At 45.1% G+C, this 27,458-nt stretch overlaps 1 protein-coding gene across 2 annotated transcripts in view; it reads left to right on the forward strand.

Annotated features, from left to right (window-relative positions):
- The window catches only part of RYR3 (ryanodine receptor 3), a 563,985-nt gene that overhangs the window by 401,879 nt on the left and 134,648 nt on the right, over window positions 1-27,458 (forward strand). For both annotated transcript variants that reach the window (XM_029237020.1, XM_029237021.1), the window contains exons 39-43: window positions 17,969-18,242; window positions 20,502-20,616; window positions 22,117-22,246; window positions 23,400-23,503; window positions 27,244-27,379. In XM_029237020.1, coding sequence (XP_029092853.1) covers window positions 17,969-18,242; window positions 20,502-20,616; window positions 22,117-22,246; window positions 23,400-23,503; window positions 27,244-27,379 — 759 coding nt within the window. The remainder of the gene's footprint in view (window positions 1-17,968; window positions 18,243-20,501; window positions 20,617-22,116; window positions 22,247-23,399; window positions 23,504-27,243; window positions 27,380-27,458) is intronic.

The raw sequence follows: 27,458 nt of genomic DNA on the forward strand, positions 1-27,458 counted from the left end.
TTCTAATCCTTTAAAATATTGGTAACTTTGCTCATGTTATTGCTTATGATTTCTTACCCTTGCATTTGATAAAATATTAAAAGTTTAGATAATGAGAATTGCATGCTATAGTGAACTGACAGTTTACCAAGTAGTTCACATATATTAGTTTACTGCTGTTAGTTCTTTTTAACTCCTCCATTGTGTAGGTGATGAACATAGGACTCGGAAGAGTTAAGGGATACTTGTTCATTCACTAATTCTTTCCACCCTTACCTAGTTCCAGAAAAGTTTCCAGATCTAGAATGTCAACAAGATGAGTAAAGCTGTGACTTGACTGAGGTCTTCTGACTCTGATTCCACGCTGTTTCCATTGTCCCATGATACGACATTTGCCAAAGAATTTTTCAGCATATGTATCCATGAGCCCTCAACCCACATATTATACATATTATCAATACATACAGAATGGCTTCTTAAAACCTTCATCTTTTTATCTTGCTTACTGCATCTGTGAGGCAGCTTGCTCCTGTGAATCATTGTTATGCATAGGAATCTGAACCCAACAGAAGTCAAAATTTTAACATCAAAAAGTTAACCCAGCCAAAGATCTGGACTCAGGGTTTTCAGGGCAGGTGGTGCATTTCTCCTCTACGAGCAGTTGGTGTTGGCCAGGTAAACTGCAGGGGACCTCAGCTTTTAGGAAAGAGGAAGCAAGTGTTCTGAAACCCATAAGAATCCTGCTAACTGGTTCGGTGTTACAGGGATTTGCCCAAACTGATTCCAAGTCATATTGTGCTGGAAGTTATTACAATCTGATCAAAAGATTATATGATAATGAAGAGGTTAAAAAAAAAAAAAAACCCTCTAATAGTAGCAGCCCACCATACTAAGTCACATTTCTTTTTTAATATCCCAGTCCATCACATTCCCTAGAAAATCTTTTGCCTGTTCGTTGGAGGCCAGTGCTTCTTGCACACTACAATTTAAGTAGGGTTTCCTTGAATATAAATCTGTAGCCCCTGACTTATCCCTCCAGAAGAGGCCAACCAGCTCTTTCTGCTAAATTCTAAATTTAACAAAATAAAAATCACCTGTCACTTCACAGCTCAAAGTTGGTGCCTTCCTGACCTCTGTCATTCCCTGAGCGCTTTCTCTATGGAAGGTTTTTTCATAATCTCTCTGCAAAGAAAGCTGCTACCTGTATCAGCTCTGACCCAGTCACTGAATAACCTGAGCCCTAGACCAAAATTCTCCCCCCACCTAAATGCTGCAGCCTTTTCTCATGCTGAGGAGGGGAAAAATGACTACTGATCGCGACCAAAATAAGTCTTGGGCCCCAACACAAATACTCACACACAGAGTAAGATAACTTAGCAGTAGGTATATCTGTGGCACTCAGGCAGTATTTCTAAGCCTCTTTAGATTCTCTCCAAACAGCTTCTCCCTGAGACATACACACACAGATACCTCCTCCATGTTGTCCTTTTTTCAATCTCATCTTCCATCACCCTGCCCCTGCCACATTGTGGAATTTCTAACAGGGCATGTGTGACTTTCCACCTCAGGTGGAGTATCTGTATACCTGTTTATTTTCTTACTGGGACCACACCTTCCTTGTTTCCACATTCAGCTCATCGACACAAATCTTTTTGACCTCCAGTGCATGTTAGTCATTTGAGGCTCACAAAGATGAAGAAAACAAGGACCTCACAGACAAAGGAGTAAATATGTGTGGACAGGCAACTCTATATAACATGAGGTCAGATGTGCTATAGTAAAAGTACAGATAAAGGACAGTAGGTGATCAGAGGAGGGGGATTGGAAAAGTGTCCATAAAGAACATAGATGGGTAGATATATAAGGGAGAGGTATTTTTGGTGAAAGGAGCTACTTCAGCAAAGCCCAGAGGCAAAAAAAAAATTCATATTCCAAGAGTGGCAATGAGTTGAGATTGGCTGAATTATAAGAGGAGTAGAATAAGGAAGAGTGGAAAGGTGGGGTGGTGTTAGAGCAGAGTGTCTTGAAAAATCCAGCAGTTAAACTATATTCCGTCTTGGAGTGTGACATGTTACTGTTCCTGTGTATTTTATACTACTTGGTCTTACAGCTGTTGGGGGGAGGCATTGACATTTACATGGTACCCACTGTGTCCTGAGCATTGTCTTAAGCACTCTGTATTACCTCATTTAATTCTCACAACGAAAATATGCAGTTGACAGTATTATTCCTATTTTACAGTTGAAGAAACTGAAGTAAAGACAGATTAAATAACTTTCCAGAGTCACACCGGGGTGGCATAAAAATTCAAACCTTTGTCCACCTGAGCCTAATTCCCATCCATATTATTTATATAATAACATTATAGCAATGACTATGAAAGGTTCTTGAGGACTAAATTGTTCTTTTATTCAGTAATAGTGAGGTAGGGACTTCCCTGGCGGTCCAGTGGTTAGGACTCCACACTTCCCCTGACGGGGGCCCGGGTTCGATCCCTGGTCGGGGAACTAAGATGGCGCAAGCTGTGCAGTGTGGCATATACACACACACACACACACACACACACACACACACACACACACATATAAATAAAATTTTTAAAAAGTAGTGAGGTAGTTATGAGCACAGGACTCTGGAGTTAGGCTGCCTGGTCTTAAATTCTTGCTCTGCCACTCTCACTGTGAGAGTGAACATGTGACCATGTCTCTGTGCCTCAGTTTTCTCATTGTTACGATGGACATAGCGTTAATGCTTCCCTCGTTTGGTTGATGCGATGGTTAAATTAGTTAATACATGCAGAGTGCTTTGAAGTGTGCCTGGCACAGAGTGAGCACTAATTTCAAGCATTTTTTGGCTATTGAAATGTTTGTTGATCCCCTGCCATATCTCAGACACTGTATTTAGCACCGGTCAATCTACTTTAGCAAGATAACCATCCAAAGGACTGCAGCGGGGATACATTGGAGGTATGGGGGCCCATTGGGACATCGCTGCAGTGCCCTAGATGTGAAGTTCTGAGGACTTAAATAAGGGTGGTGTGGTAGGAAGGATAGTGATCCCACAGATGTCCATATCCATGGAACCTATATATATGTTAAATGACAAAGGGAAACTTAATTGCAAAAGGAATTAAGGCTGCTTATCAGCTGGCCTTAAAGTAGGGAAATCTCCTGGATTTCTGGAGTGGACCCAAAGTAATCACAAGGGTCCTTAAAAGTGAAAGAAGGTGGCAGACGAGAGTTAGAGGGTTGGGGACATGAGAAGGGCCTGGCTCAAGTCTCCTGGTGGAAGAGCCCATGAGCCAAGGAATGCCAGAAGCCTCTAGAAGCTAGAAAAAGCAAGGAAATGGATTCCCCCTTAGGGCCTTCAGAAAGAAATGCACCCTGCCACACCATGATTTTAGCCCAGTCTGGGTTTACCCATATCTGGGTCAGACTTCTCATCTCTAAAACTGTAAGATCGCAAATTGGTATTGTTTTGCCACCAAGTTTGTGCTGATCTGTCACAGCAGGAAAAAAAAAAAATTAATACAGGTGTTAACAGCAAGAAGTGAGCTCAAGGGGCCAGCCACATTCTAAAAGTAGGGTTGGCATATCTTGACGACCAGTTGGAAATATGAGGAAGAGGAAGGGGTTACAGATGGTCTTTGCATTACTGATGGGACAGGATGGGTGACTGTGTTAACAGACATGGGGGTGGGGGGAGGCAGAGCTTAACTTTTATTTAGCTCCATAGGAGACACAAGAAGATTTTCCACACCTGGTCTCAATCTACGGGCTAGCCCTGCATGGCAGATGAAACAGGCATTGTGAGTCCCAGCTTAGAGATGAGGAAGTAGAGAATCCGAGGCATGCGGTGACTTGCCCACCGATAGATGGCACAGCAGGGTCGGAACTCATTGTGATCGTGCACTGGCTCCCAGTCCAGAGCGCCACAGAACTCCATGCATGACAGGTGTTCTGCATCTGTTTGATCAGTCGATGTGAGGCCCCCCCCCTCGGAGTAGCTTGCATTCTCGCGATGGAGAAGAGAGTCTGTCAGGAGAGGGAAAAACTACCATCGACTGAGCACAGCTTTGTGCCAGGTTCTGTGCTAGAACCTGAGTTTTACCTCATCTGAGTTTATCCCACAGCAAACAGCCAGATATAGTGGCAGGCAGATTCCCATTTTGTACGCTAGGCAGCTAAGCCTGAGAGAAGCAAAATAATTTGGACGAGGTTCTTGCAACATGTGAAAAAGAGGCCAAGATGGGAATCAAGCTCCACATCCAGGGCAGGGACCCTGCCCTTTCAGAACTGTGCAGGGATGCTGGGCGAGGGCGGGAGGGAGTGAAGGGGCGGACAGGGAAGCACAGACATCAAGGACGCATGGCTGGGAGTTTGCCTCACCATCAGTTTATTCTCCACGGTGAATAAAACATAGAAACTAAAATAAAAGCAATTTGAGTGCTTTCCCAACAGAGTAAAGACAGAGACCTCAGGTCCCTGAGTCCTTTGCTGCCCCATCTGTGCTTCATCTTCATTTCAGAGATCCCCTCCCTACCCCATCAGCAGACGTCATCTGTTCTCTCTGTTCTCTTTACCCTGTTGTCATCATCGGTCATTTACTCGCCTGAGTGTTTTTGAGGAAGTGATTATGAGGCTGGTTGACTATTCTAGAAACAACAGGCTAATTATCTCCATATGATGGATGAGACCCCAGGAGGCTGCAGAGATGGGCTGGCAGGACCGGCACCGTGAGCCCCACTGGTGCTTTGCGGGGCTGCCTCTAACGGGAGGGGGTGGCCAGCCAGCTGGGGAAACGGTCCTGGGGATGAAGCTGTCTGCTTCACAAGGGGGGATGCTCTGGCCAAGGTAGAAAACCACTGAGGGAGGGAAACAGATTTAGCAGAAATAGCCAACCGCCACGAGACTGTCCCCATATGGCGTGCCCTGAGAGCCAAGGTCCAGGGCAGCCAGGCCAGCGAGACTGGGCAGTTTGTAGGGTCCAGTTGTGCAGAGAGGTGAGAGGCTCTGTCTCCTGTACAGCACTCCCTCCCCCACTGCCTCAGCAGACCCCCTATTTACAAGATCCTTGGTTCGTTTATTAAATTGAAGTGCTTCTTTGCCAACATAAAAGATAAAGTGAGGGGCTTCCCTGGTGGCGCAGTGGTTGAGAGTCCGCCTGCCGATGCAGGGGACACGGGTTCGTGCCCCGGTCAGGGAAGGTCCCACATGCCGCGGAGCGGCTGGGCCCGTGAGCCCTGGCCGCTGAGCCTGCACGTCCGGAGCCTGTGCTCTGCAATGGGAGAGGCCACAACAGTGAGAGGCCCGCGTACCGCAAAAATAAATAAATAAAATAAAAAATAAAGTGAGGATTAGTCTAACAACGGCCATCCATGTTGGAGAAACTCAGCTCCTGCCACATCTGTCTTTTCTATTCTTACATGGTGGTCATGAGGGTTAAGTAATAATTCAGATACAGCATTTAGCACAGAGTCTGACACACAGGAGGCTCTTAGTAAATATTGGCTACTACTGTTGTGAGAGGTAGAATGTTCTAGCAAGCAGCCTGAACTTTTATCCTTATTCCCCAGCCAAGGAAGCCCGTAGAGAAGGAAACAAGTATTCATGTCCCAAAATTAAATGGAGAGCTGAGATGAACGAGAGCTGGGTGCTTTCTTAGACGTTCAGCTGCCTGCTGCAGAGCCAGGCGGTGGGGCGCTTGCGCATCACATGTCTCTGGGGGTCTGACAGCCAGTGCCTGTTCATTGGGCCCCGTCGTAAACAGAGCGGTTCTTTCTTAGAACAACAATGTCCAGTTGTCTTTGCAGGCTTTGCCTTTCAGGTTTTCAGGGCCTTGTAACCTTGTTCTCAGTGATCTCAATAGCATCCTTGTTCTACTGAAATGAGGCAAAAGTGGCACCAAGTGCACAGCCCGAGACAGAGAGGCACCAGGCAAGTTCAGAGAAATGAGCGTGATGAATTTTCCAAATCTCCTTGGAGTGGATGGATTTGACTTTCTCCCTGACCTTCTCTGCTCAGAAGTCTAGGTATTTGGATACTTTGTAACACAGACCAGACTTTCAGCCCCGAGGAAGCTCTGGAGCTCAGAGCACAGAGGGCATGAGACTTTCCCCAGTAAATCTTCCCAACTGAATCTGGAGAGTGTTATTGTGCCGTCTGACCCCTGACATAGGAAGGGCTCTTTCTCCTCCAGCAATCAGGACGGTCATCAGAAAGGCCATCAAGTTTCCACAGCTCATCTCCTCAATGTAAGTGATTAGCGGTGTGCAGTGATGCTTTGATAATGACCACTTCCTCACCATGGTCAGTAACTGCTGGCATTTTAAGATTTTACTTCCTCAATCTCAGGTTTCACTATTAGTAAGAGCAAGCTGGGTAACATCATGGGAAAGAGCAAGCTGGGTAGCATTAAAAAGCAGTGGTAGGGCTTCCCTGGTGGCGCAGTGGTTGAGAGTCCGCCTGCCAATGCAGGGGACACGGGTTCGTGCCCCGGTCTGGGAAGATCCCACATGCCGCGGAGCGGCTGGGCCCGTGAGCCATGCCCGCTGAGCCTGCGTGTCCGGAGCCTGTGCTCTGCAACAGGAGAGGCCATAACAGTGAGAGGCCCGCGTACCGCGAAAAAAAAAAAAAAGAGAGCAGTGGTAAAATTCTTGGTGCTCATCAGTTTTACCCGATGAAGCCATAGGCATTCATTTACCATTTTAATAAATTAGAACAACACTTTCAAGAGCTCAGTGGGTTGGATAGACACAGAATCATAGAATATAAAGCCACAAGTGACTTGACTCCATAGAAGTGAACAGAGACACAGAGAGGTAAAGCATCTTGACCAAAGTCACACAGGCAGAGCAGGAACAAAGTACCCCGCACTCTTGTCACTAGCCCACACTCCCATTCATTTTCTTCAACATGGATTTTATATTGTTCACTTCATTTTATTGGTGACGAGTCCAAGGCTCTGAGAGAGTAGCTAATGTGCCCAGCTAGAGTCAGTTAGAAAAAGAGCTAAAGCTTTATGATTTTCAGGATTTATTTCTGAATCCATTTTGGAGTTTATTAAGAGACCATCTAAGCAGTATAATATAAATTTAAAGCATTAATAAAGATAACTATTTTTCTGAATTTTATGAAGCTGTTGAGACTAAGCAACGCTAAGATGGTAAAGTAGGTGGGTTTAGATTCTCGCAGGCAAGGTTTGAATCCCTGCTCGCTCATTTACTACCTATGACGTTAGGCAAATTTCTGTAACTTCTGTATGTTTCAGTTTTCTTCTCTGTAAAAAAAGAGAATAATACTTCCTACTTCACGGGGTAAGGGAAGGGAATATAAGAATTCACTAAAGCAGTGCTCAGTTTAATGTTCTGATACTTAGAAGTTGGCATCCCTCTCAGCTTCTGAAGTGAATATACAAAGCACAGGTCATACGTAAGAACTTCATCTCCACAATTATCATTTCAGATGCTTTCATCAAAAAAGAACAGAAAGCCCAATTCAGGTAGAGTAGCTGACAAGGGACTTTTTTGACTGGCGTATCTGGAGGTTTAGAGATGGAGCCAGGCCCTGGTTGAGTTAATCCCTTGGCTCTGCTCACGTCCCCAGCCAGCATGGCGGCTGTAGTTCTGGGCCTTACATCCATGCATTACAGTGTCCAAGGGAAAAGCAAGAAAGTTTCTTCTGCCCTGATATGCGGGGCAAGGATCCTGAGATCACCTTTGATTGGAGAACTCGATCGTGGGTCAACTTATGAACCGATGCGTGTGACCTAGAAAATAACATGTGCTGGTGACTTAGTCAACAGAGCCACCTTTGTAGTGGTGTTGGGTCCTTTCACAGAGGAACATGGGCCGTAAGGCAGAGAGGCAGATATCGGTACAAAAGCAGAGTTCTGTTAAGAAGGAAGGATGGTCAAATGGTTGCTGGCTCATTGTCAGGAATATTCATTATGCCATGATGGTCATCACCTACAGCATCTTTCATATACTCAGCGGGTAGTGTTGAGATGTAGGCATTTCTACCCTTGATGTTCAGAGGGGGAGTAGAGGCCAAAAAGCTGTGTTACGGGAACTAGAGAATGTGCTGTCTGTGATGTGTGTACATTATCTAATGGGCCATAGCGGTTCTACGGTAGGTACTTTCTGCGTTTGATGTTGTTCTCGTTTGACACAAGCTCTGGGCCAGATCCAGAGAGACTTTGCTTTTGTCAGCAACCCTGTCATTTATTTACTCCAGTTGCCTCATAAAAAATTTAGAAAACCGGCTCTCTCTCAGATCCCAATGTCTGTAGTACTTGCTCACTGAGATGCTCCAGTCTGATTTGGAGCTTCAGGAAAACAGTCAGATATCCTCAACCCAGGACTTCCTATCCATGGAACTATATTAGTTTCCTACTGCTGGTGTAACAAATTACCACAAACTTGGTGGCTTAAAACAACACAGATTTGTTAGCACCCAGCTGTGGAGGTCACAAGTCTAAAACGGGTTAGTAGCATTGCAGTCCTCTGGAGAGAATCCGCTCTTGCCTTTCCCAACTTCAAAAGTCCTCCTGCATTTTTTGACTGGTGGCCCCTCCAGCAGAGGTACCGGTCCAACCTCTGCTTCTGTCATCACAAGTCCTTCTCTGACTCTAACCCTCCTGCCTCCCTCTTAAAAGGACACTTGTGATTACATTGAGCCCACCCAGATAACCCGGGATAATCTTCCCATCTCAAGATCCTTAACTTAAACACATCTGCAAAGTATCTTTGCCATGTAAGGTAACATATTCACAGGTTCTGAGAATTTAGAACTGAACATCTTGGCGGGGGTGTAGAGGGGCATTATTCACCCTACCCCAGGGAGGAAGAAAGCAGAGGTCAAAATACACTTGTTCTTTCTACTCGGAATTGATCTACCAACTGTTACGCCTCCAGAGCATTTGCAGCATGCCACAAGCTGACTTTTTAATCACCTAGAATTTAAAAATAAGTGTACGTAATTTAGAGACAGATAATTATTTTTCTTTTCCCATTGTAAGTGTGAGCATTATAAATTGCTTTCTAAGTTTAAACTAAGGGCAGTGCCGTTTTGTTTGCGCCCTCTCCACAATGTAATTGGGAACACTTTTTCTTCCAAACCGACCCAGATTTAAGAGCACACTCAAAGAAATGTAACACCAGCATAGGTTTGGAATCTGTAAGCTGCAGGGATTTGCTTTGCCAGTGGCCAACATCTGCTCTCTGATAATAAGCATGCACTTCATTGTTTGATGGCCACTTGGACTGTGGTCTAAATTTAGAGATGAAAAGATGCTTTTCAGACCTCTGAAGCCTAAAAATTTAAACCTGCACCGTGAGAATAAATGGCCTTTCTCTTATTGTAGTTGGCATGGCAAAGCTGGTAATTTGACCATTTAGAAAAGCGTTATACCACGTATGATGGGTGACTCCCTAGAGAATTTGCTTGCTAGGTTCACAGAATGGTTGGGCTTGAGGTTCTGAGGTCCAATAGGAGGTTACAAAGTGACAAGAGGAAGGAAATAAACAACTTACCAACAAATGACCACCTGGGCTCCCAAACCAGTGTAGTAAGTAAGGCTAGGTCTAATTTGAAGACAGTCTAACCCTTTCTTCTTATGTGGAATGTCTGACTAGTCGAGAAATTAAGTAGTGAAGTAGCTGTTTTTCTTTTAGACTACCTTTCAGTCTTCAAGTCTCCCTAAACAATACAGTGCCTTAGAAATATTTCCACTCTGAGTTAGCCTGAGCAATCATTTAAAATGCGGTTTCTAGATCATATACTTGATATAATTGCCTAGATTTGACTATCCCTAATTAGGCTAATTACAAAAGTAAGGTGTGAGTCAGAATGTTAATAATTTCATAAGCGAAGCTGTTTATAATCATCAAGGAAACCACACGTACACGTCTAGCATCCCAAAGGCGTTCTGTTTCATAGGATTTTTTCCTCTCTCAACAGAAAAACAAGGGCTTGGTTACATATCTTTCTTTCTTTTTCGTTTTTGAAAAGAGCACGTTAGCTTTTTCAAAATCCCATGAGCTGAACCATCCAGTTCACTTGACAAGGCCTTCTTGGAACAGGTAAATCGGTGGATAAAAATCCTAGCATTGCAACCAAGACTGGGGAAGCAATTTTATCACATGGGGTGGAGGTTCTGAGTGGAGCAATTAGACGTGTGTGCACATTATGGGAAAGTAACAGGGGCCAGAACATGATGGCAAACAGTAGATTGACCTCTCCACCTCACCTTTACCTTATTCCCAGAGCCTCGCCCCCTTCAGGAGATGTATTTCTTTTCTTTTCTTTGTAGGTTTAGCAATTTTTTTCCCATTGATTAACTATGTTGTGTTAGTTTCAGGTGTACAACAAAGTGATTCAGTTATACATATACAAGTATCTATGCTTTTTCAGATTCTTTTCCCATATAGGTTATTACAGAATATTGAGTAGAGTTCCCTGTGCTATACAGTAGGACCTTGTTGGTTATATATTTTAAATATAGCAATGTGTACGTGTCAATCTCAAACTCCCAATCTACCCCTCCCCCCCGCCCCGTTCCCGTAACCATAAATTCGTTCTCTAAGTACAGAAACAGACTCACAGACATAGAGATGTGTTTCTTATGAACACCAGAGTGTCTTTAGTCATTAAAGGGCAGCATTTCCAAAGATGAATTTAGAAAAACAGAAATGAAATCAATATTTAGTTGTATCTGTCTCTGCTTAAGAAAGAGATTCAAATGTATCTCGAGAATCGCCTCCGTTTGCTTTGTTGAAAATCCTTCCAAAATTGTCAGCACTCTCCCATTGATACCAGAAAAAAAAAAAAATAAGTATTTACTATGTGAACTACTTGTGTGAATCATACTTTGAAGGGAAATGGCATTCCAAACCATTGGAATGTCTTTTCTCTCAGACCGTTTTGTATCTCCCTTGGAGGGACCCTCTTAACTTCATGATAGAACTTTTTCCTCCCTTCTTCTTTAGTCTCCATGTAACGTGGACCTATTCTAGAAACATAAAGAACTTTAGATAAAGGACTCGTTAGGGAAAAAAGTAAGAAGGGAACATCTGATCATTTCTCTTCTCTGATTTCTTTTGGGTATATGTATTACAATGGAAGTTGTACCTTCTTATAAGTTGTCTTATTTCTAAACGTCTTAGGCAACACGGTTTCGCCCATTATTTTACACTTTATTTCTTCTTCACGTGTATGTACTTAGTTTTCCCAGCTAGGCTGCTGTGGGTAATTACTGTGTCTTGAAATAGTTTCATATAGATTTCTTTACTCAAAATTGGGCACATAACAGAAATTATCGTTCTATTATTAATGAGCTTATTTAGGAGGGACACAACTGGAGGTAATTCAGCTACTAAGATGAGGAGAGGCAGAAACAGGTGAGTGACGTCTGTCCTGAGGCCTAGATATACATGGCCTCCAGAGCAAAGCCTTCTGGAATTGACAGCCCTGGTTTCCAGCATTAATGAGAGTGAAGTCTTTGCTGAAAGGTAAGCTAATGTCGGGGGCAGAGGTTTAATGCCGCCCCCTGCAGCCTGAAGCCCACCTTTTCTCTGTGCACCCCATTGTACTGGCCGCAGAGCAGGCTGCAGAAGGCCCAGCAACCTCCGTATCAAAGATACCCGGCCCCCTCCTCGCCCCCAAGGTGATTGATCTTCAACCCAAATGGAAGAGGGAAGCATTTAGGGCCCTTCAAGCTGGCGGGAAGCCCTTTGGTGATGAATGAGTAACGGCTGGGCCCCTTGCCGACTGCCGGGATTCAACTTTCGAGATAATGATTCTTTAATCTTCACTTTAATTCTCAATGTGAGCTGTCTTACTCTTTCTGTACTCTCGTTTAATCTACCTCCTATCCAGAAACAAACAGAGAAAGCTTCCTAAGCTGCACTTTTCAAGGTTCAGGTCTCAGCCACTTGATTAGAATCACATAGCCTAATGGAACAGGGTTTCATCTTAGCTGTAGGGAAAGCTTTGCTTTCCAATCACAGCCATCACCTAACATAGGCCTTTTATAGAGACCACTGATTCTCTAAATTTTGGTCTTGAGACCCCTTTATGCTCTTAAAAATTACCAAGGATCCCCAAATGCTTTAGTTTATGAGGATTATATCTATCACGTTAACACATTTAAAACTGAATTAGAATTGTTTTAAATTCTAATTTATTTTCAGTTTTATGGGAAAATGATTATTTGTTAATTCCTTTAAAAATAATAAACCCAATTATGCTTAGTGAAATAAGTCAGAGAAAGACAAATACAGTGTATTATCACTTATATGTGGAATCTAAAAACTAAAACAAACGAATATAGCAAAACAGAAACAAACTGACAGATACAGAGAACAAACTAGTGGTTACCAGTGGGGAGAGGGAAGAGAGGAGGGGCAAGATAGGGTAGGGGATTAAGAGGTACAAACTACTATGATAAAATACATAAGCTGCAAGGATATATTGTACAGCACAGGGAATATAGCCACTATCTTCTTTTTTTTTTTTAATGATGGGGGTTTTTTTGTTATTTATTTATTAGTTTTCGGCTGCGTTGGGTCTTCGCTGCTGCGTGCGGGCTTTCTCTAGTTGCGGCGAGCGGAGGCTACTCTTCGTTGCAGTGTGCAGGCTTCTCATTGTGGTGGCTTATCTTGTTGCAGAGCACGGGCTATAGGTGCACGGGCTTCAGTAGTTGTGGCTCATGGGCTCTAGAATGCAGGCTCAGTAGTTGTGGCGCACGGGCTTAGTTGCTCCGCGGCATGCGGAATCTTCCCGGACCAGGGCTCGAACTCATGTCCCCTGCCTTGGCAGGCGGATTCTTAACCACTGTGCCACCAGGGAAGCCCACCAATATCTTAGAATAACTTTAAATGAAGTATAATCTATAGAAATATTGAATCACTGTGTTGTACACCTGAAACTAATATATTATAAATCAACTGTACTTCAATAAATTAATAAATAGTAAACCCATTACATTTACATAAATAACATCTATGAAAAACAACTGAATTTTTAAAAATTAAAAAAATGATGAGTGACATTGTTTTGCATTTTTATAAATCTGTGTCTGACTTAGAAGATAGCTAGATTCTGTTTTTTGTTTTTGTTTTTTTGAATTCTTATATCTGGTTAAAGAATTGGCCTCAAACAGATATATAGTTGCAAAGGGAAGGAGTATTTTTAGTAGCCTTTTCAGTTAATTGTGGATATTCTCTGATACTATGTCAAAACTCAGCAAGTAATAGTTCCTCAAAAGTTAATTTGCTATGTGGGATCTGAAATCATATTAAAGAAATTTTTGTATTTGGTTACCTAACAATCCCTTGGTCTATCTTGCATGTTAAATGGATTCTTTTACCCGTGATGCTTTTGTAACATCATGCATTGACCTTTGGGAAATTATTGGTTCACTGAGTTCTACAGAGCTTTCAAATGTTGACACATTTTATTATAAAATATTTTTAAATCATTCATTAATATCAAAACTTAATCAGAAAGGTCTTTAAGTGCTGGGAAGCTGTCAAATTCACAGTGGCAGATAAACATTTTGCAAAATTCTAGTTTTCACTTGAAAGCTCGAATGATAAACTTGGCAATAGGTACTATCAGTTGTTTTCCTTCAAGTGACAGGCTTCTTTCATTTTTAAGAAAATATTTCTCTGTTACTCAAGAGAGTATTATGGTTAATACTCAAACTATTAACCATAGTTTGTCTGTCCTTCTTTTAATTAAGATGTCATTCCATGAAATAAGCACCTAGTTTAGCTCATAACAATGACGACAATTGCACAGGTGTTTTTCCTCAGGAAAACGACTGACCTTTGTACAACAGAAGTGCTTTAGGCATGCTTCCCATTTTGTCAGACCGGATATTGAAAGGATGTATACTCAAGAGTTTATTGTTAATAAAATTAATAATCTTTGTACTTCACTCAGAACAGTCTTATGAGACACTGGGCGTTGTTTCAGGGATGTGGCAGTAAAGCATAGAGTTTGGTGCTGCTGCCTTGATTTGTGCTACGTCCCCAGCAGTTTTACTCACTGTTGCTTTTGCACCATCAGTGTTGCTATCCACACAATTAAAAAGGCAAACGACATCTTAGAGTTATTATGAAAATACAGTAGGCCTTGCAAACTGCCTGAGGGCTCCTGGAGATCCCAGGGGTCTGTGGATCACATTTTTATAGGTACTGGCATAGATAGCATAATAGTTACCCTTTATTAAGCCCATGGTATATGCCAGACATGGTTATGTGCCTTAATTATTTTAATCCCCAGATGTACAGATACATGGAGAGCCTACCACATTCTAGAAAATGTATTGAGCTTCCCTGGTGGCGTAGTGGTTGAGAGTCCGCCTGCCAATGCAGGGGACACGGGTTCGAGCCTTGGGCCGAGAAGATCCCACATGCCGCAGAGCAAATAGGCCTGTGTGCCACAACTACTGAGCCTGCACTCTAGAGCCCGCGAGCCACAACTACTGAAGCCCGCTCGCCTAGAGCCCGTGCTCCGCAACAAGAGAAGCCACCGCAGTGAGAAGCCCGTGCACCGTAATGAAGAGTAGCCCCCGCTCACCGCAACTAGAGAAAGCCCATGCGCAGCAACAAAGACCCAATGAAGCCAAAAATAAATAAATTTATTTTATAAAATAGAAAAGAAAAGAAAATGTATTCTTTTTAACCTTTCTACCCTGGTTACGCTTCTCTGATGCTAGCTCGTGGGAGCTAATTAAAATCTGAGGAATTGTCAACAGCATTGCTGCCAGGGGTATAACGCTCCATTTTCTCAGTCCCAGAAGTGTTTAGGCCTTTAGAAATTCATGATTCAGTCTACGTTTGCTTGGTGGGTGCTAGGTCTCTAGCATACGTCAGGCCACAAAGTATGCTTCTCAGGGTTCTTAAGAATGTTTCCTCCCACCCCCCAATTTGTTTTCTTCTCATAGTTATTCTTTCTCTCACTTTCTGGACCTTGGTCTCACCATTTGAACCCCTGTCCAACAAGAATGGCCTTAAATGTCATGCCTTTGGCTGAATTACATCTGCCCATCAATACACAACGATGAGTTGCTCTTTCTGTCAGGATCTTGGGGTCACATTTTTTTAACTGAGCGTTAGCTTGGTCACGCACAGATAATTGTTTATCCTGTTGTCTCATACGTGCCTTGAAGGCTGGCCTGGATGAAGAACCTGTGGGGCGTTTCCTGCTCCACCCTTTTGGGTTAAAGAGCTGTTTCCCAGAAACGGACTCACAGACATAGAGAACAGACTTGTGGTTGTCATGGAGGGTTGGGGGGGGAGGGTGTGATGGATTGGGGGTTTGGGATTAGCAGATACAAACTATTACATAGAGAATGGATAACAGCAAGATCCTACTGTATAGCACAGGGAACTATACTCAGTGTCCTGTGATAAACCATAATGGAAAATAAAACTTTAAAAAAAGACTGTGTATACATATATATGTGTGTGTGTGTATACATGTATATATATATGTATAACTGAATCACTTTGCTGTATAGCAGAAATTAACACAACATTGTAAATCAACTATATTAAAATAAAATCTTGCCCTTTCAAAAAAAAAAAAATAGCTGTTTCCTTTCCCATTTGCCCTCTCATGAGATGCTTTGCTGGCAATGTTTCGTTCTCTGGGCTACAAATGTTGATTTGGATTGATAAGTCAGTGGTGGCTAAGAGCAAGCGCAAATCCTGAATTAATCTGAAAGCCAGGCTAAGGGAAAGCTAATATTTGCTTGGTTTCATTATGACTGTAAAATTCCCTGTTGGAATGGCCCTTGAGCTGATTAACAACTCTGTTGGTTGCTTTTCAAGTGTGGCGGGGACTGTGGTGATGTGTGTTATCTCTGCAAAGTATGTGGTTGTAAGTATTGAGAACTGTAATTCTTTCAGGCCAAATTCAGGCTTAAGAGGGAAATGTACATACAGGACTAGGACTAGATAAAATTACGTTGCATCCAAGAGTGTCTATGGTTTTGTCCTGCTTTTATTCCTTAGTGTGGCTATTAGGTAGGAGAAATAGGAACTTTTACATTGGGCTACTGGGGAAACAAGTTCCTGAGAGGAGCCCAGGCTTAGACCATAAACAACTTTTCTCTCTCAGAGAGTACAGATATTATCTAACCTAACAGATATTAGTCAGCAGTCCCTGCCTAGTGAGATCTCTTAGTGAGAACATCTTTTAACGGTGCTTCTCTCTGCCTTGGGTATCCTTTTTTAAGTTTTTCAGCTTACATCTCCTATCTGAACCTAAAACACCCACAGGGTTGATTGACACAGCGGTAAATTAAATTAATCCGTTACATCTAGATCTCTTCTGCAGCTTTGGTAATGAAGTTCTATTTTTATATCCTTATGATGAGCCATTACTGTATGTAGAGCAGATATCTGCCATATTTAGTGATATGGAGTAGAAAACTAGACTGTTAAAGATGGGGCACAGGCTACCGAGAGCACCCATCTGAGCTTATTCCCAGTCATTTCACTGATAGACTATGTGACCTTCATCATCCCCTGAGCTCTGCCTTTATCACTGGGTCTGAATTAACGATCTTGGTGCCATCCATACCTTGCAGGAGTGTGACAGGCAGAGCTGGACTTGGATGAAATTATAAGAGCAGCATTTCTAACTTCTGTTATGGTGTCTTCTAGAAATGTGTATGACATGGAGAGGGTTGAGCAGTGCCTTCCCAGACATTCTGGCAGGGCCCCCTATCACTCTGTCCTTCTGCACAGATCTGCCTCTCTCTTTTGGTCATCTTCCCCCACCAGTGCCCATCAGCACTTCTCAGGGGCTATTCAGTTCAACCTCTGAAGGTCCCAGTGCTGGTTTGAGTCCCACTTCAGCCGTCTTTCCTTTACTTGTGCAGCCAGTGGTGTTTCTGTGCAACCAGCATGAGCCCTGATAAATTTTGAATTCAGAGTCATACCGGTTTCTCTCTTGATGCTTGTGAAATTAGTCCCTGACATAATGTCAGCTGACTCCTGCCAAAGATCCAGGACAGGGCTTCCCTGGTGGCACAGTGGTTGAGAGTCCGCCTGCCGATGCAGGGGACACGGGTTCGTGCCCCGGTCTGGGAAGATCCCACGTGCCGCGGAGCGGCTGGGCCCGTGAGCCATGGCCGCTGAGCCTGCACGTCCGGAGCCTGTGCTCCGCGACAGGAGAGGCCACAACAGTGAGAGGCCCGCGTACCTAAAAAAAAAAAAAAAAAGATCCAGGACAACACAACCAGTTCAGCAGGTGATGGTCAGATGTCCAGTGTTGCAAAGTCTTTGGACCTAAAAGAGTGTTGTCAGTCTACTTCTCTCCATCCCCTAATGTATTTTTATGTTTGTGTCAACTCAAATATATTTTAGTTCTTGAGTCAATGGCATGGCTTACTCAGTTCGTGGTACGTGGTATCTTTAGAACACTTGGAGAATAGCATTTATGGTAGAGAAATCCCAGCACTTAATAGTGCTTTACTCTAAAGAGGCAGTGACCAATGTCTTCTTAATGTTTTCATCCATCCAGAATCACTCACTCCCCACTCTATCCCGTGGCGCTTGCATCCGTGTTAGTGCGTATTACATTACATTATAAAATAAAGATAAAATGTAACTTTTAAGTCAAAATGAAAATGTAAAGAACCAGCTTGTGAGCACCCTGAAGGCAAGAAGGCGTCTTATTTCGTCTTCTACATCCAGCATCATTCAAACGTCATTTAATGTCATTTAATCCAAATAGAATATTTAGGTTTCTCAATTCACAGTGGAGATACTCTTTTCTTATAGTACGGCTCACGGTCCTGCCTTTTGGTAATATGCTCTACTTCTCTACCTGCCATACCCCACCCTTAAAAAAAGAATTTTTTAACCCTTCCCAGCTGATGATGTGTGTTATCACTGAATGACGTGGCGGAAGTATGCAGCTCTCCTGAGCCTTGACAGCCTCAGTACTGGTCCTTCCTCTTGTCCTTCTAGCGACGCTGAAGGAGCTCATCTCACAGACCATGATCTGCTGGGCCCAGGAGGACCAGATCCAGGATGCAGAGCTGGTTCGGATGATGTTCAACCTCCTGCGGAGGCAGTACGACAGCATCGGGGAGCTGCTGCAGGCACTGCGGAAGACCTACACCATCAGCCAGGCCTCCGTGAGCGACACCATCAGCCTGCTGGCTGCCCTGGGCCAGATTCGCTGCCTGCTTAGTGTCCGGATGGGCAAGGAGGAGGAGCTGCTCATGATCAACGGGCTGGGGTAGGCCATTCCCATCAAGGGCAGGTTCTCCAAGAAGCTTCCGGTGGGAGGGCTTCCCTGGTGGCGCAGTGGTTGAGAGTCCGCCTGCCGATGCGGGGAACGCGGGTTCGTGCCCCGGTCCGGGAAGATCCCACATGCCGCGGAGCGGCTGGGCCCGTGAGCCATGGCCGCTGAGCCTGCGGGTCCGGAGCCTGCGCTCCAGAACAGGAGAAGCCACAACAGTGAGAGGCCCGCGTACCGCAAAAAAAAAAAAAGAAGCTTCCGGTGGGAAAACTGGTTCAACTTGCTACATGGCAGTTCTGGAATCAAATCACATAAAACCTACGTGTGCCCCCATCCTGACTTCATTCCTCATGGGATTATGTGCTCGTTAAATCAGTCACCTTCGATAACCTGAGAGACCAGACAGTGGGCTACCGGGGATGAAGGGGCACGGCCAGGAGAAGCGGGGAGGAATCTTGGAGAAAAGCAGATACTTACTTTGAATCTGATAAAAGTAGCCCCGGGGAGGCAATGAAACACTCCAGAGGAAGGGGCAGTGTGTTCAACTCCACAAGAGAGAAACGTTTTGAGCACTTGAGTTTTTGACTGGAGATCTTCTGAGACTTCCCTCTGAAAAATTACAGCCTAATTCCTCCCTTTTCTCAGGACTAATGTGGAGTCATTTTCTTCCGTTCTTTGAGACACCTTTCCCCATGACAGTAGCTCGTGGCTCTTCCTTAGAAGCCACGTCACCAGAAAGATTGCATTTTATTTATTTGTTTATTTTTATTTTCATCATTTAAAAATTAATTTACTTTATACAGTTTTTAAAGGTTACTTTTCATTTACAGTTATTACAAAATATTGGCTAAATTCCCCGTGTTGTACAATACATCCTTGAGCCTGCCTCACACCCAACAGTTTGTACCTCCCACTGCCCCACCCCTATGTTTCCCCTCCCCGCCTCCCCACTAGTAACCACTAATTTGCTTTCTATATCTGTGGGTCTGCTTCTTTTTTGTTGTATTCACTAGTTTGTTATATTTTTTAGATTCTACATATAAGTGATATCATACAGTATTTGTCTTTCTTTGTCAGATTTATATCGCTTAGCGTAATGCCCCCCAAGTCCATCCACGTTCCTGCAAATAGCAAATGTTCATTCTTTTTTATGGCTGAGTAGTATTCCATTATATATATATATACCACAAGCAAGATCACATTTTAGACATCAAAAAGATTTCCTTTAATTAGGTTGCATAGTTCCCTTTTGCAGATGAGAAAACTGAAGCCCCACAAGGTTCACTGACCAGCCCACAGTTTTACTTGATTAAAATCAAGCACTAGAGCTACAGCCTTCCTGCTGCTGGATGTTCCATCCTACCACCCACGAGCCTGCAGAGTAAAGGAGCATCACTGAGCCCCAGAACAGGGACTCTGAGGACACCTGCTGGGAGTCGGGGGAAGATGCATGCATTTTTTAAACTCATTTCCAAAGAGGAATCTTATAATAGAGATGAAGAGACTTCTATGGAAAGAGAAAAAAGCCACAGAATTAGCCTCTCCCCCAGCCCTTGCAGTAGACACAGCTGCGCTAAAAACTGATTGTGTCTCCTCTTAACAGCTGCAACCCTTGGGGGAATGGGTATGGGCAGAGAGTAACCACCTGCAAGGGATTCCACAGCCCGGTCGCAGGCTGCTTCTGTGTTTTAATTTGCCTGCAGCCTTATTATGTGAATTTATGTTGAATGACTTAAAAATACAATTCCTTTTATGTTTCATTGTTGATCATTTCATTGATTTTTTAGCACTGCTGTCCAAAAATGTCATTGGTACCTAATACACAATTGCCTTAAGGAAAGGGTACAGCCCTACCATTTGGATAACTGAAGTACATAGAGACATAGATATAAGGACAAGAGAACAGAAAGTAGAAGACCCTTAGCACACAGAGGAAGAGAAATCCAGTGATTTGAGCTGTCTCAAAACTATTACAAGCAAAAAAAGCAAGGGACAACTGTTTAATGTCATTAGAAGGAAATATTTCAAAGAAAGAGAGCACTTAGTAGAAATAAAGGAGCACAAAATATTCCTTTCAGCTAAAGAAAGGCCCTCCATGTATATTCTCACCAACCTAGTGCCTTCTTAGCATCTTTCCAGCACGTCACATGTACATTACTTCACCCCGAGTATGTTTGTGCCTTTGTGTGTTCTCGCCCCTGAATTGTCGTAGCATTGAAATAAGCAAGGGCTGACCTCTCTCTCTGATTACCCTAGAGACATAATGAACAACAAGGTGTTTTACCAGCACCCCAACCTCATGCGAGTCCTCGGCATGCACGAGACAGTCATGGAGGTGATGGTGAACGTGCTGGGTGCAGAGAAATCTCAGGTAATGCTCCGAGGAGAATTTAACCAGAACTTGACCCCTGGGCAGGGACACGTGAGGTGACCTCTTCACAGCCACATGGCTGGTGCCAACTGCCTAGTGACTCTTCCCAAGGAGGGGGCGGGGATGAGCACACAGCCAGGAAGGAGCCATGAGATGGGGTCCAGCCAGTGTAGGAGTTCTTCTCGCTCATTCCACTGGGCTGCTTAGTCTCCTTCCCATCCTCTGCAGCCCTGCTCCTTCGGAGATGGAATGCCTCTGGCTCCACTTAGGAGCCTGCTGTGTTTGGTGCTGTGTCAGGAGAAGGGTGCTCTAAAGGAGAACACGATTTTAATAACGATCCTGGCAGTGTTCCCACCAGAGTATGCGTGTTTCCTCTCTGAGCCAAGTTCCTGACGATGCTGGAATTCCTGGCCAGCTCCCCCATAAGGAGCCTGCTGTCGGGGGGAGCTCCTGTTGCCAAGGGGCAGGGAGTGCTGATTGGGCCCACCTGGGCATGTATCCCAATTTGTCTGGGTCCTCTTCAGAGCTAGAGAGCTTCTGAAGGCAGAAGATGGGGTGTGTTTTCAAATATTGGAAATTCCGAAGTGCCTGATCCTAGGAAAGCAGTTCCACCAGTATTGACAGGTGAGGGCTGTGAGGTAGGAACAGGAGCCAGGCTTACTTTCCTCCTCACTTCCTTCCCTCCGGTCTCTTTTGAAAGTGGACTCTCTCCAGGAGATCCCTGAGCAAATGTCTGGACGCCTCAGCAGGCAGGCAGACTGGAGCTTTCAGAGCCTCCATGATTCTAAAGGCAGAAATTAAGGGCTTTCTAGGGTCCTGAGCCAACACTGATACCATTTACTGAGCATGATTGATCGGACGGAAGATGTGGCCAAGCCCTGGAGATGCTAATTACTTTGTTAAGCAGAGAAGCCAAGCACTGTAGATGGTAATAGAAGTTGGCATCTCAGCGCTAAATTGTAAGAATCATATTACGAGTACTATAGGAGCCCATAGGAGAGTAGTTATCAAGGACAGAAGTAGGGGGAAGGCTCACAGTCTGAGACGGTGATGCTCTGGGGACTTCTACAACTGTAGGAGCCAACCTTTACCCAGAAGACTCAGGTTTGATCATAGTTTTGGGTCTTGTTTGTCTGTGACCACCCATCTGCCTTTCCGTCTACTCCCTTCCTAGTTAGAATAGTCTGATGTAGGGTTGTACAGTTTCTCATGACATGTAAGGATGACTGGGTTTCTGGTTTGACATCTATTTTCTTTGAAAGAAAAGATAACTTCAGGAATTATAATTAGCTCTCAGTATTTTTAGAAGCCTCTTTTAGGTGTGTATTCTCTGTCCCTCCTATGAATCAGTCTTGGAACCATCTGGAAGTAAGGAGAAAATTCATTTTCCAAACTGTTGGCAGCTTGCAAGACTTCACCCGAAGACTCTTTGAAGTCAGCCTTTTCAGAAAGGCCTCGTGATAGATTCTTCTCCCTGACACTTTCTACTTCTCCCTACAGATTGCCTTTCCAAAGATGGTTGCTAGCTGTTGCCGCTTCCTGTGCTATTTCTGTCGAATTAGCCGACAAAATCAGAAGGCCATGTTTGAGCATCTCAGTTACCTGCTGGAGAATAGCAGTGTTGGCCTAGGTAGGTCACATCATAACGTCTGCTGTTGGCTCAGAGGTTACCCTCCCCCTGCTGACCACTTAGGCAATAAAGGGAAAAAAGTCACATGCATGCTATGGTATTTTTAAATATAAGAAGGAACCCTGCCTGATCTAAAAACAGGTGAGATGATAATAATACCATGTCTCCGCTCTCCAACCTAAGTAGAGAAGTCGCTGCCGACCTGCGCTGGTGATAGATTTGTGTCAGCATAGCCACAGTTTGACTCTTCTCTCTGAAGACCTGTGGCTCATGGTATATGAAATGGTGCCTGAGACTGTGGATGTAGTCTGGAGATACAGCACCTCCCAGCCCATTCAACTGACCAGGGAGCAGTGCTAACGAGACCAAGGTCATGGATCCAATCCCCTCTTGGGCTGCATGCCTGTCCCATCAGCCAACCAGCCAGTGCGTTCGTAGCTGCAAGGCACACGGGCCAGGAGCAACTATGGGCAAAGAGTGTAAATCCATCACCACTGCTAGAAAACCAACGCATGCACATGCCTCACTCACTGTTGTGGATGTAAACCAAATGAATTTGTGGAAGACTCAAATACACACATGACGTGCATGTGAAATCTGAAATCTCAGTTTTCCTATTTATCAAATGCAACCATACAGTGACCAACCTTTTTATAAAATGCCACCTGAAGTTTTTCTCAGTTCTAGCCTAAGAACCAAACAAAAGAAACGAAAGACAACGTTGGTGACCTGATTTAACTGTAAGAGCTAATTCTGTTTGAGGCTGTTTTTAACTCTAGGTGGTGACCCCAGAAATGGCCAAGTTATGTGAGCTTAGTTGATCAAGTGACATCTGAGACTTTTGAATGATCACCAAATGGGGGCCCAAGAACCTCCATGTTAGAAAAGCACTTGAAAATACGTGGTCCCGGCTGATCCTATGAACTGATTTTCTAACTGAAGCTATATTCACAATCAGTAATGAGTGTGGGGAGGAAAGATAGCAAATAGAGCTGTTCTTAAATTGGGTGGGCAGCCCCCCTTGGGGGGCAGCGATGTGATCCAGGTTTTGTGTTTGCTGCCCTCTCCTGGCCATTAGTGTGCACTGCAACGTCAGCTCAGCGCTAGATGGCCTCTTTCTCTCTCTCTTTCTCCTTCTCTCCTCCTTCCTCAGCCTCCCCGTCCATGAGAGGATCCACCCCGCTGGACGTGGCTGCTTCCTCTGTGATGGACAACAATGAGTTAGCGCTGGGCTTAGAGGAACCAGACCTCGAGAAGGTAACTGGCCCTGGGGAGGCACTGTGCTTGCTCCCCACTGCCTACAGCACAGCCAGGCCAAGGAAAAGAAGACGGAAGTCTGGGTCTCTGTCAGAACCTCTTTAGCGTGTGACAAAAATATGGGGTGGGGGGCTTCCCTGGTGGCGCAGTGGTTGAGAGTCCGCCTGCCGATGCAGGGGACACGGGTTCGTGCCCCGGTCCGGGAAGATCCCACATGCCGCGGAGCGGCTGGGCCCGTGAGCCATGGCGGCTGAGCCTGCGCGTCCGGAGCCTGTGCTCCGCAACGGGAGAGGCCACAGCAGTGAGAGGCCCGCGAACCGCAAAAGAAAAAAAAAATATATATATATATGGATGTGAATCACTGGCAACTGTGTGATAATTAGGACCAAGCATCTCCTGTGGTCTGGGCTCGTCAGCTCCACAGACATGGACATGTGGACATGTGTGTTCTTTGTGTGTGAAGGCCCAGCCTCACTGGTCTGCATGGGCCCACCAGAGACCTGTGGTTCCTAATAAAGTTCTGTGTCATCGAATTTACATGTTTATACACTAAAGAAAGCGACATGACAGAAAACAGTATAATTACTCTAAAGATAAAGAGGGCCCACACATGTCCTCTCCGTGGACAGAGGAAACGAAACTGAGCTACCCCACGTCGTCGGGACTGTGACGTGCACTCCTGGTGGTGGTCAGGCCGCCTCGCCTCCATCATTTGTCCCGTCTTGGGACTGTTTCCTTGACTAGACAGCTGACAAGACTGCCAGTGAACTTCCCGAGTGCGGAGAGGAGCAATCTAGTAGGGGGACAAGGAGAAGGTCGTCCACCGTGTGGTGGGTTTGGGAGCACCTAGGAGTGGGCCCCTGACCCTGACAAGGGGATCAGAAAAGGCCCTCAGCAAAGAGATGACCCCCAGCGTGGGCAGAAGCTACTCGGTCACATCGCGGGGAAGCGCGTGCCAGGAATGTTTGAAGTTCAGAGAGGAGAGCGTGGCGTGCTTGAACTTCGGAAAGCTGGGTGTGACCAGAGCGCAGAGTGCGAGCAGAAAGGAATGGGCCTTGTGCTGCCATCGCTGCTAATAACAGAAGTCCACTCTCCTCCGGAATCACGGTGTGACATACCCCACTCGGAATTAACTCACATGACCCTCAGGACAAGCCTTTTTATTGTTGCCCTAGTTATAGGAGAGGAAACTGAGGCACAGAGAGATTAGGGAACATTCTCAGTGTCGTGCGGTTTGTAAGTGTCAGAGCCAGGGGTCAAAAGCACTGGGCTCCAGAGGCCGTGATCTTACCTATTATATTATGGGACCTCCCTGTAGAGCCTGGAGCCACGGAAGCCACTGGAGGGCTTCAGGCAGAGGAGCAACACAACCCCGTTTATATGTTAGAAAACACTTCCTGGTTTCAATAAGAAGAACTGACTGGAACAGAAACAAGACAACCCCCCTGCCCCCATACACACAGGGACTCAGCAGCTGTGCACCCAGCAGCATGATATGTGATAGCTGTTCCATAAATGCCCTGGGTATTCCTGGTCTCTGCCTCTGGTGGGACAGACTTCAGCCAGGCTCAGCTCTTCACACATTTAGACAGCAATAAATATCATGGGTTTTATTTGGGTGCTGTGATGATAACTGACACCTGTATTTAAAAGCAGTTAACGGTTCTCTTTTGACAAGACAGTGCCACAAGCCTCAGTGCCCAGCATCCCAGCGTCAGGCTCGTTCACCTGTTCAGTTGATACTGCTCGACAAGGACCAGAAGCCTCCCTCAGAAGATGCAAGATATGTTGAGTGGAGGCCAGGAGGCAGGGAGAGGGGAGAAAGGGGACCCAGGGAAATCTGTAGAGGAGGATGATGGGGTTGCTGCCTCCTTTTCAGGTGGTTCTTGTGGCTCAGCACAGTGCGCAGGCTTTACTCAGACCAGTGTCGGGAAATGCCCCAAGTGTGGTCCCTAGGGGAGAAGGCGAAGGACCAGTAAATGCTGCCATTCCATTCCACCCTTGTATGTATCACAGCAGGAATCAGGCCTGAGACGGAACAGCAACCACACACAGACACACACACACACACACACACACACACACACACACACACACGAGCACTTATTTTTGTGGCCGGTGAAATGCCCTGCACCTGTAACCCTGAAAACTCTGCCTAATTCCTGCTTTTATTAATGCTTTTCCGGACTTTATTTATTTACTTATTTATGGCTGCATCGGGGCTTCGTTGCTGTGCGCGGGCTTTCTCTAGTTGCGGCGAGTGGAGGCTACTCTTCGTTGCAGTGCGCGGGCTTCTCATTGTGGTGGCTTCTCTTGTTGTGGAGCACAGGCTCTAGGCATGCGGGCTCAGTAGTTGTGGCTCACAGACTCTAGAGCGCAGGCTCAGTAGTTGTGGCGCATGGGCTTCGTTGCTCCACGGCATGTGGGATCTTCCCGGATCAGGGCTCAAACCCATGTCCCCTGCATTGGCAGGTGGATTCTTAACCACTGTGCCACCAGGGAAGCCCTTTTCCAGACATTTTTAAGACCACACAAAATCTAAACTCCAAGCATAATAATATCCTTGCTCCTTTAAGTAGGAAAAAGTGTGATGATAGTTTCTTACTGAGTTTTGGCTCAGATCCATCATTCTTTCAAAATGACTTAGAGTATTTGCTGTCAGCAAATACATGAGTCATTTGACGAATGTTTATTGAGCCCCTACTCTGTGCTAGGCCCTGGGGACTAAAAAATGAAAACACCATCATGACTTGGAGGATTAGCAGCACGATGGATTCCCCTCTTCTCCCCACATACATAAAATATCAGAGGCTAAATTAGAATGACAACTGCATTTCAAGCACAGGAGGTCTATTTGCTAAGCTTTTAGCCTGGCACCTTCTGAAAAGTAGGGAGATTCTAAAATATTCTACCAGACCGCAGAGCTGAGATATTCTGCTAAGTGTCTGGTAACCTGGAAGTGAAGAGAACACACTACCCATCCTAGTCCTTAAGTGGCCATGACCTCTTTGCTAGCCATCCCACGTTGAACGTCTCAGCTCCTGACTTGGGACAGCTGTTGTTGAGCCAGAACTTACCTAGGGACCCCTGATTAGTTGAAGGCCCACCCAGTCAACCAGTGGCTGAACATTTTGGTCTTGAAATAGCATGGCCAAATGAACATGGCCAGCCTGCATCCACTGTTGCCTCCCCAGAGACACCCTACTTAGGCCTACTTTTAAATGGCAGATCCCTCTTGCCAGAACTGGAAAATCCATGGAACACAAGGAGCATTCCTACATAGCAGTGGTCATCAGTCTCGTCAATTGCTTGGAAGCAAAAATGAATGAAAGGGGGCTTCCCTGGTGGCGCAGTGGTTGAGAGTCCGCCTGCCGATGCAGGGGACACGGGTTCGTGCCCCGGTCCGGGTAGATCCCACATGCCGCGGAGCGGCTGGGCCCGTGAGCCATGGCCGCTGAGCCTGTACGTCCGGAGCCTGTGCTCCGCAACGGGAGAGGCCACAACGGTGAGAGGCCCACGTACCGCAAAAAAAATAATAATAATAATAAAAAAAATAATAAAAGGTTCCAATTTCAAATCTACTAAATTATTTACCTGGAAAGTCCTGGGCTCTCTCTAGCTTCTAGGTAAATGAAAGCCCTTCAGTTCCCAGAATTTTGCCTGCCTTATAGCTATGTAAAAAACTTACATTAAAAAAAACAAACAAACCTGGGCACTTACTTTTGTATTGTTCTTGGCAGGTGGTGACCTACTTGGCAGGCTGTGGCCTACAGAGCTGCCCCATGCTTCTGGCCAAAGGATACCCTGATGTCGGCTGGAACCCCATTGAAGGGGAGCGCTACCTGTCCTTCCTGAGGTTTGCCGTCTTCGTGAACAGTGAGTCTCAGTTTTCCATGTTTTTCAGACCTAGGATGGCATAATTGTGGCGGATACTAGGAAAAGGAAATCCTTTGCA

Source organism: Monodon monoceros, unplaced genomic scaffold (genome assembly GCF_005190385.1).
Source record: "Monodon monoceros isolate NGI ecotype Baffin Bay Population unplaced genomic scaffold, NGI_Narwhal_1 Super_Scaffold_21, whole genome shotgun sequence".
Taxonomy (NCBI): Eukaryota; Metazoa; Chordata; class Mammalia; order Artiodactyla; family Monodontidae; genus Monodon; species Monodon monoceros.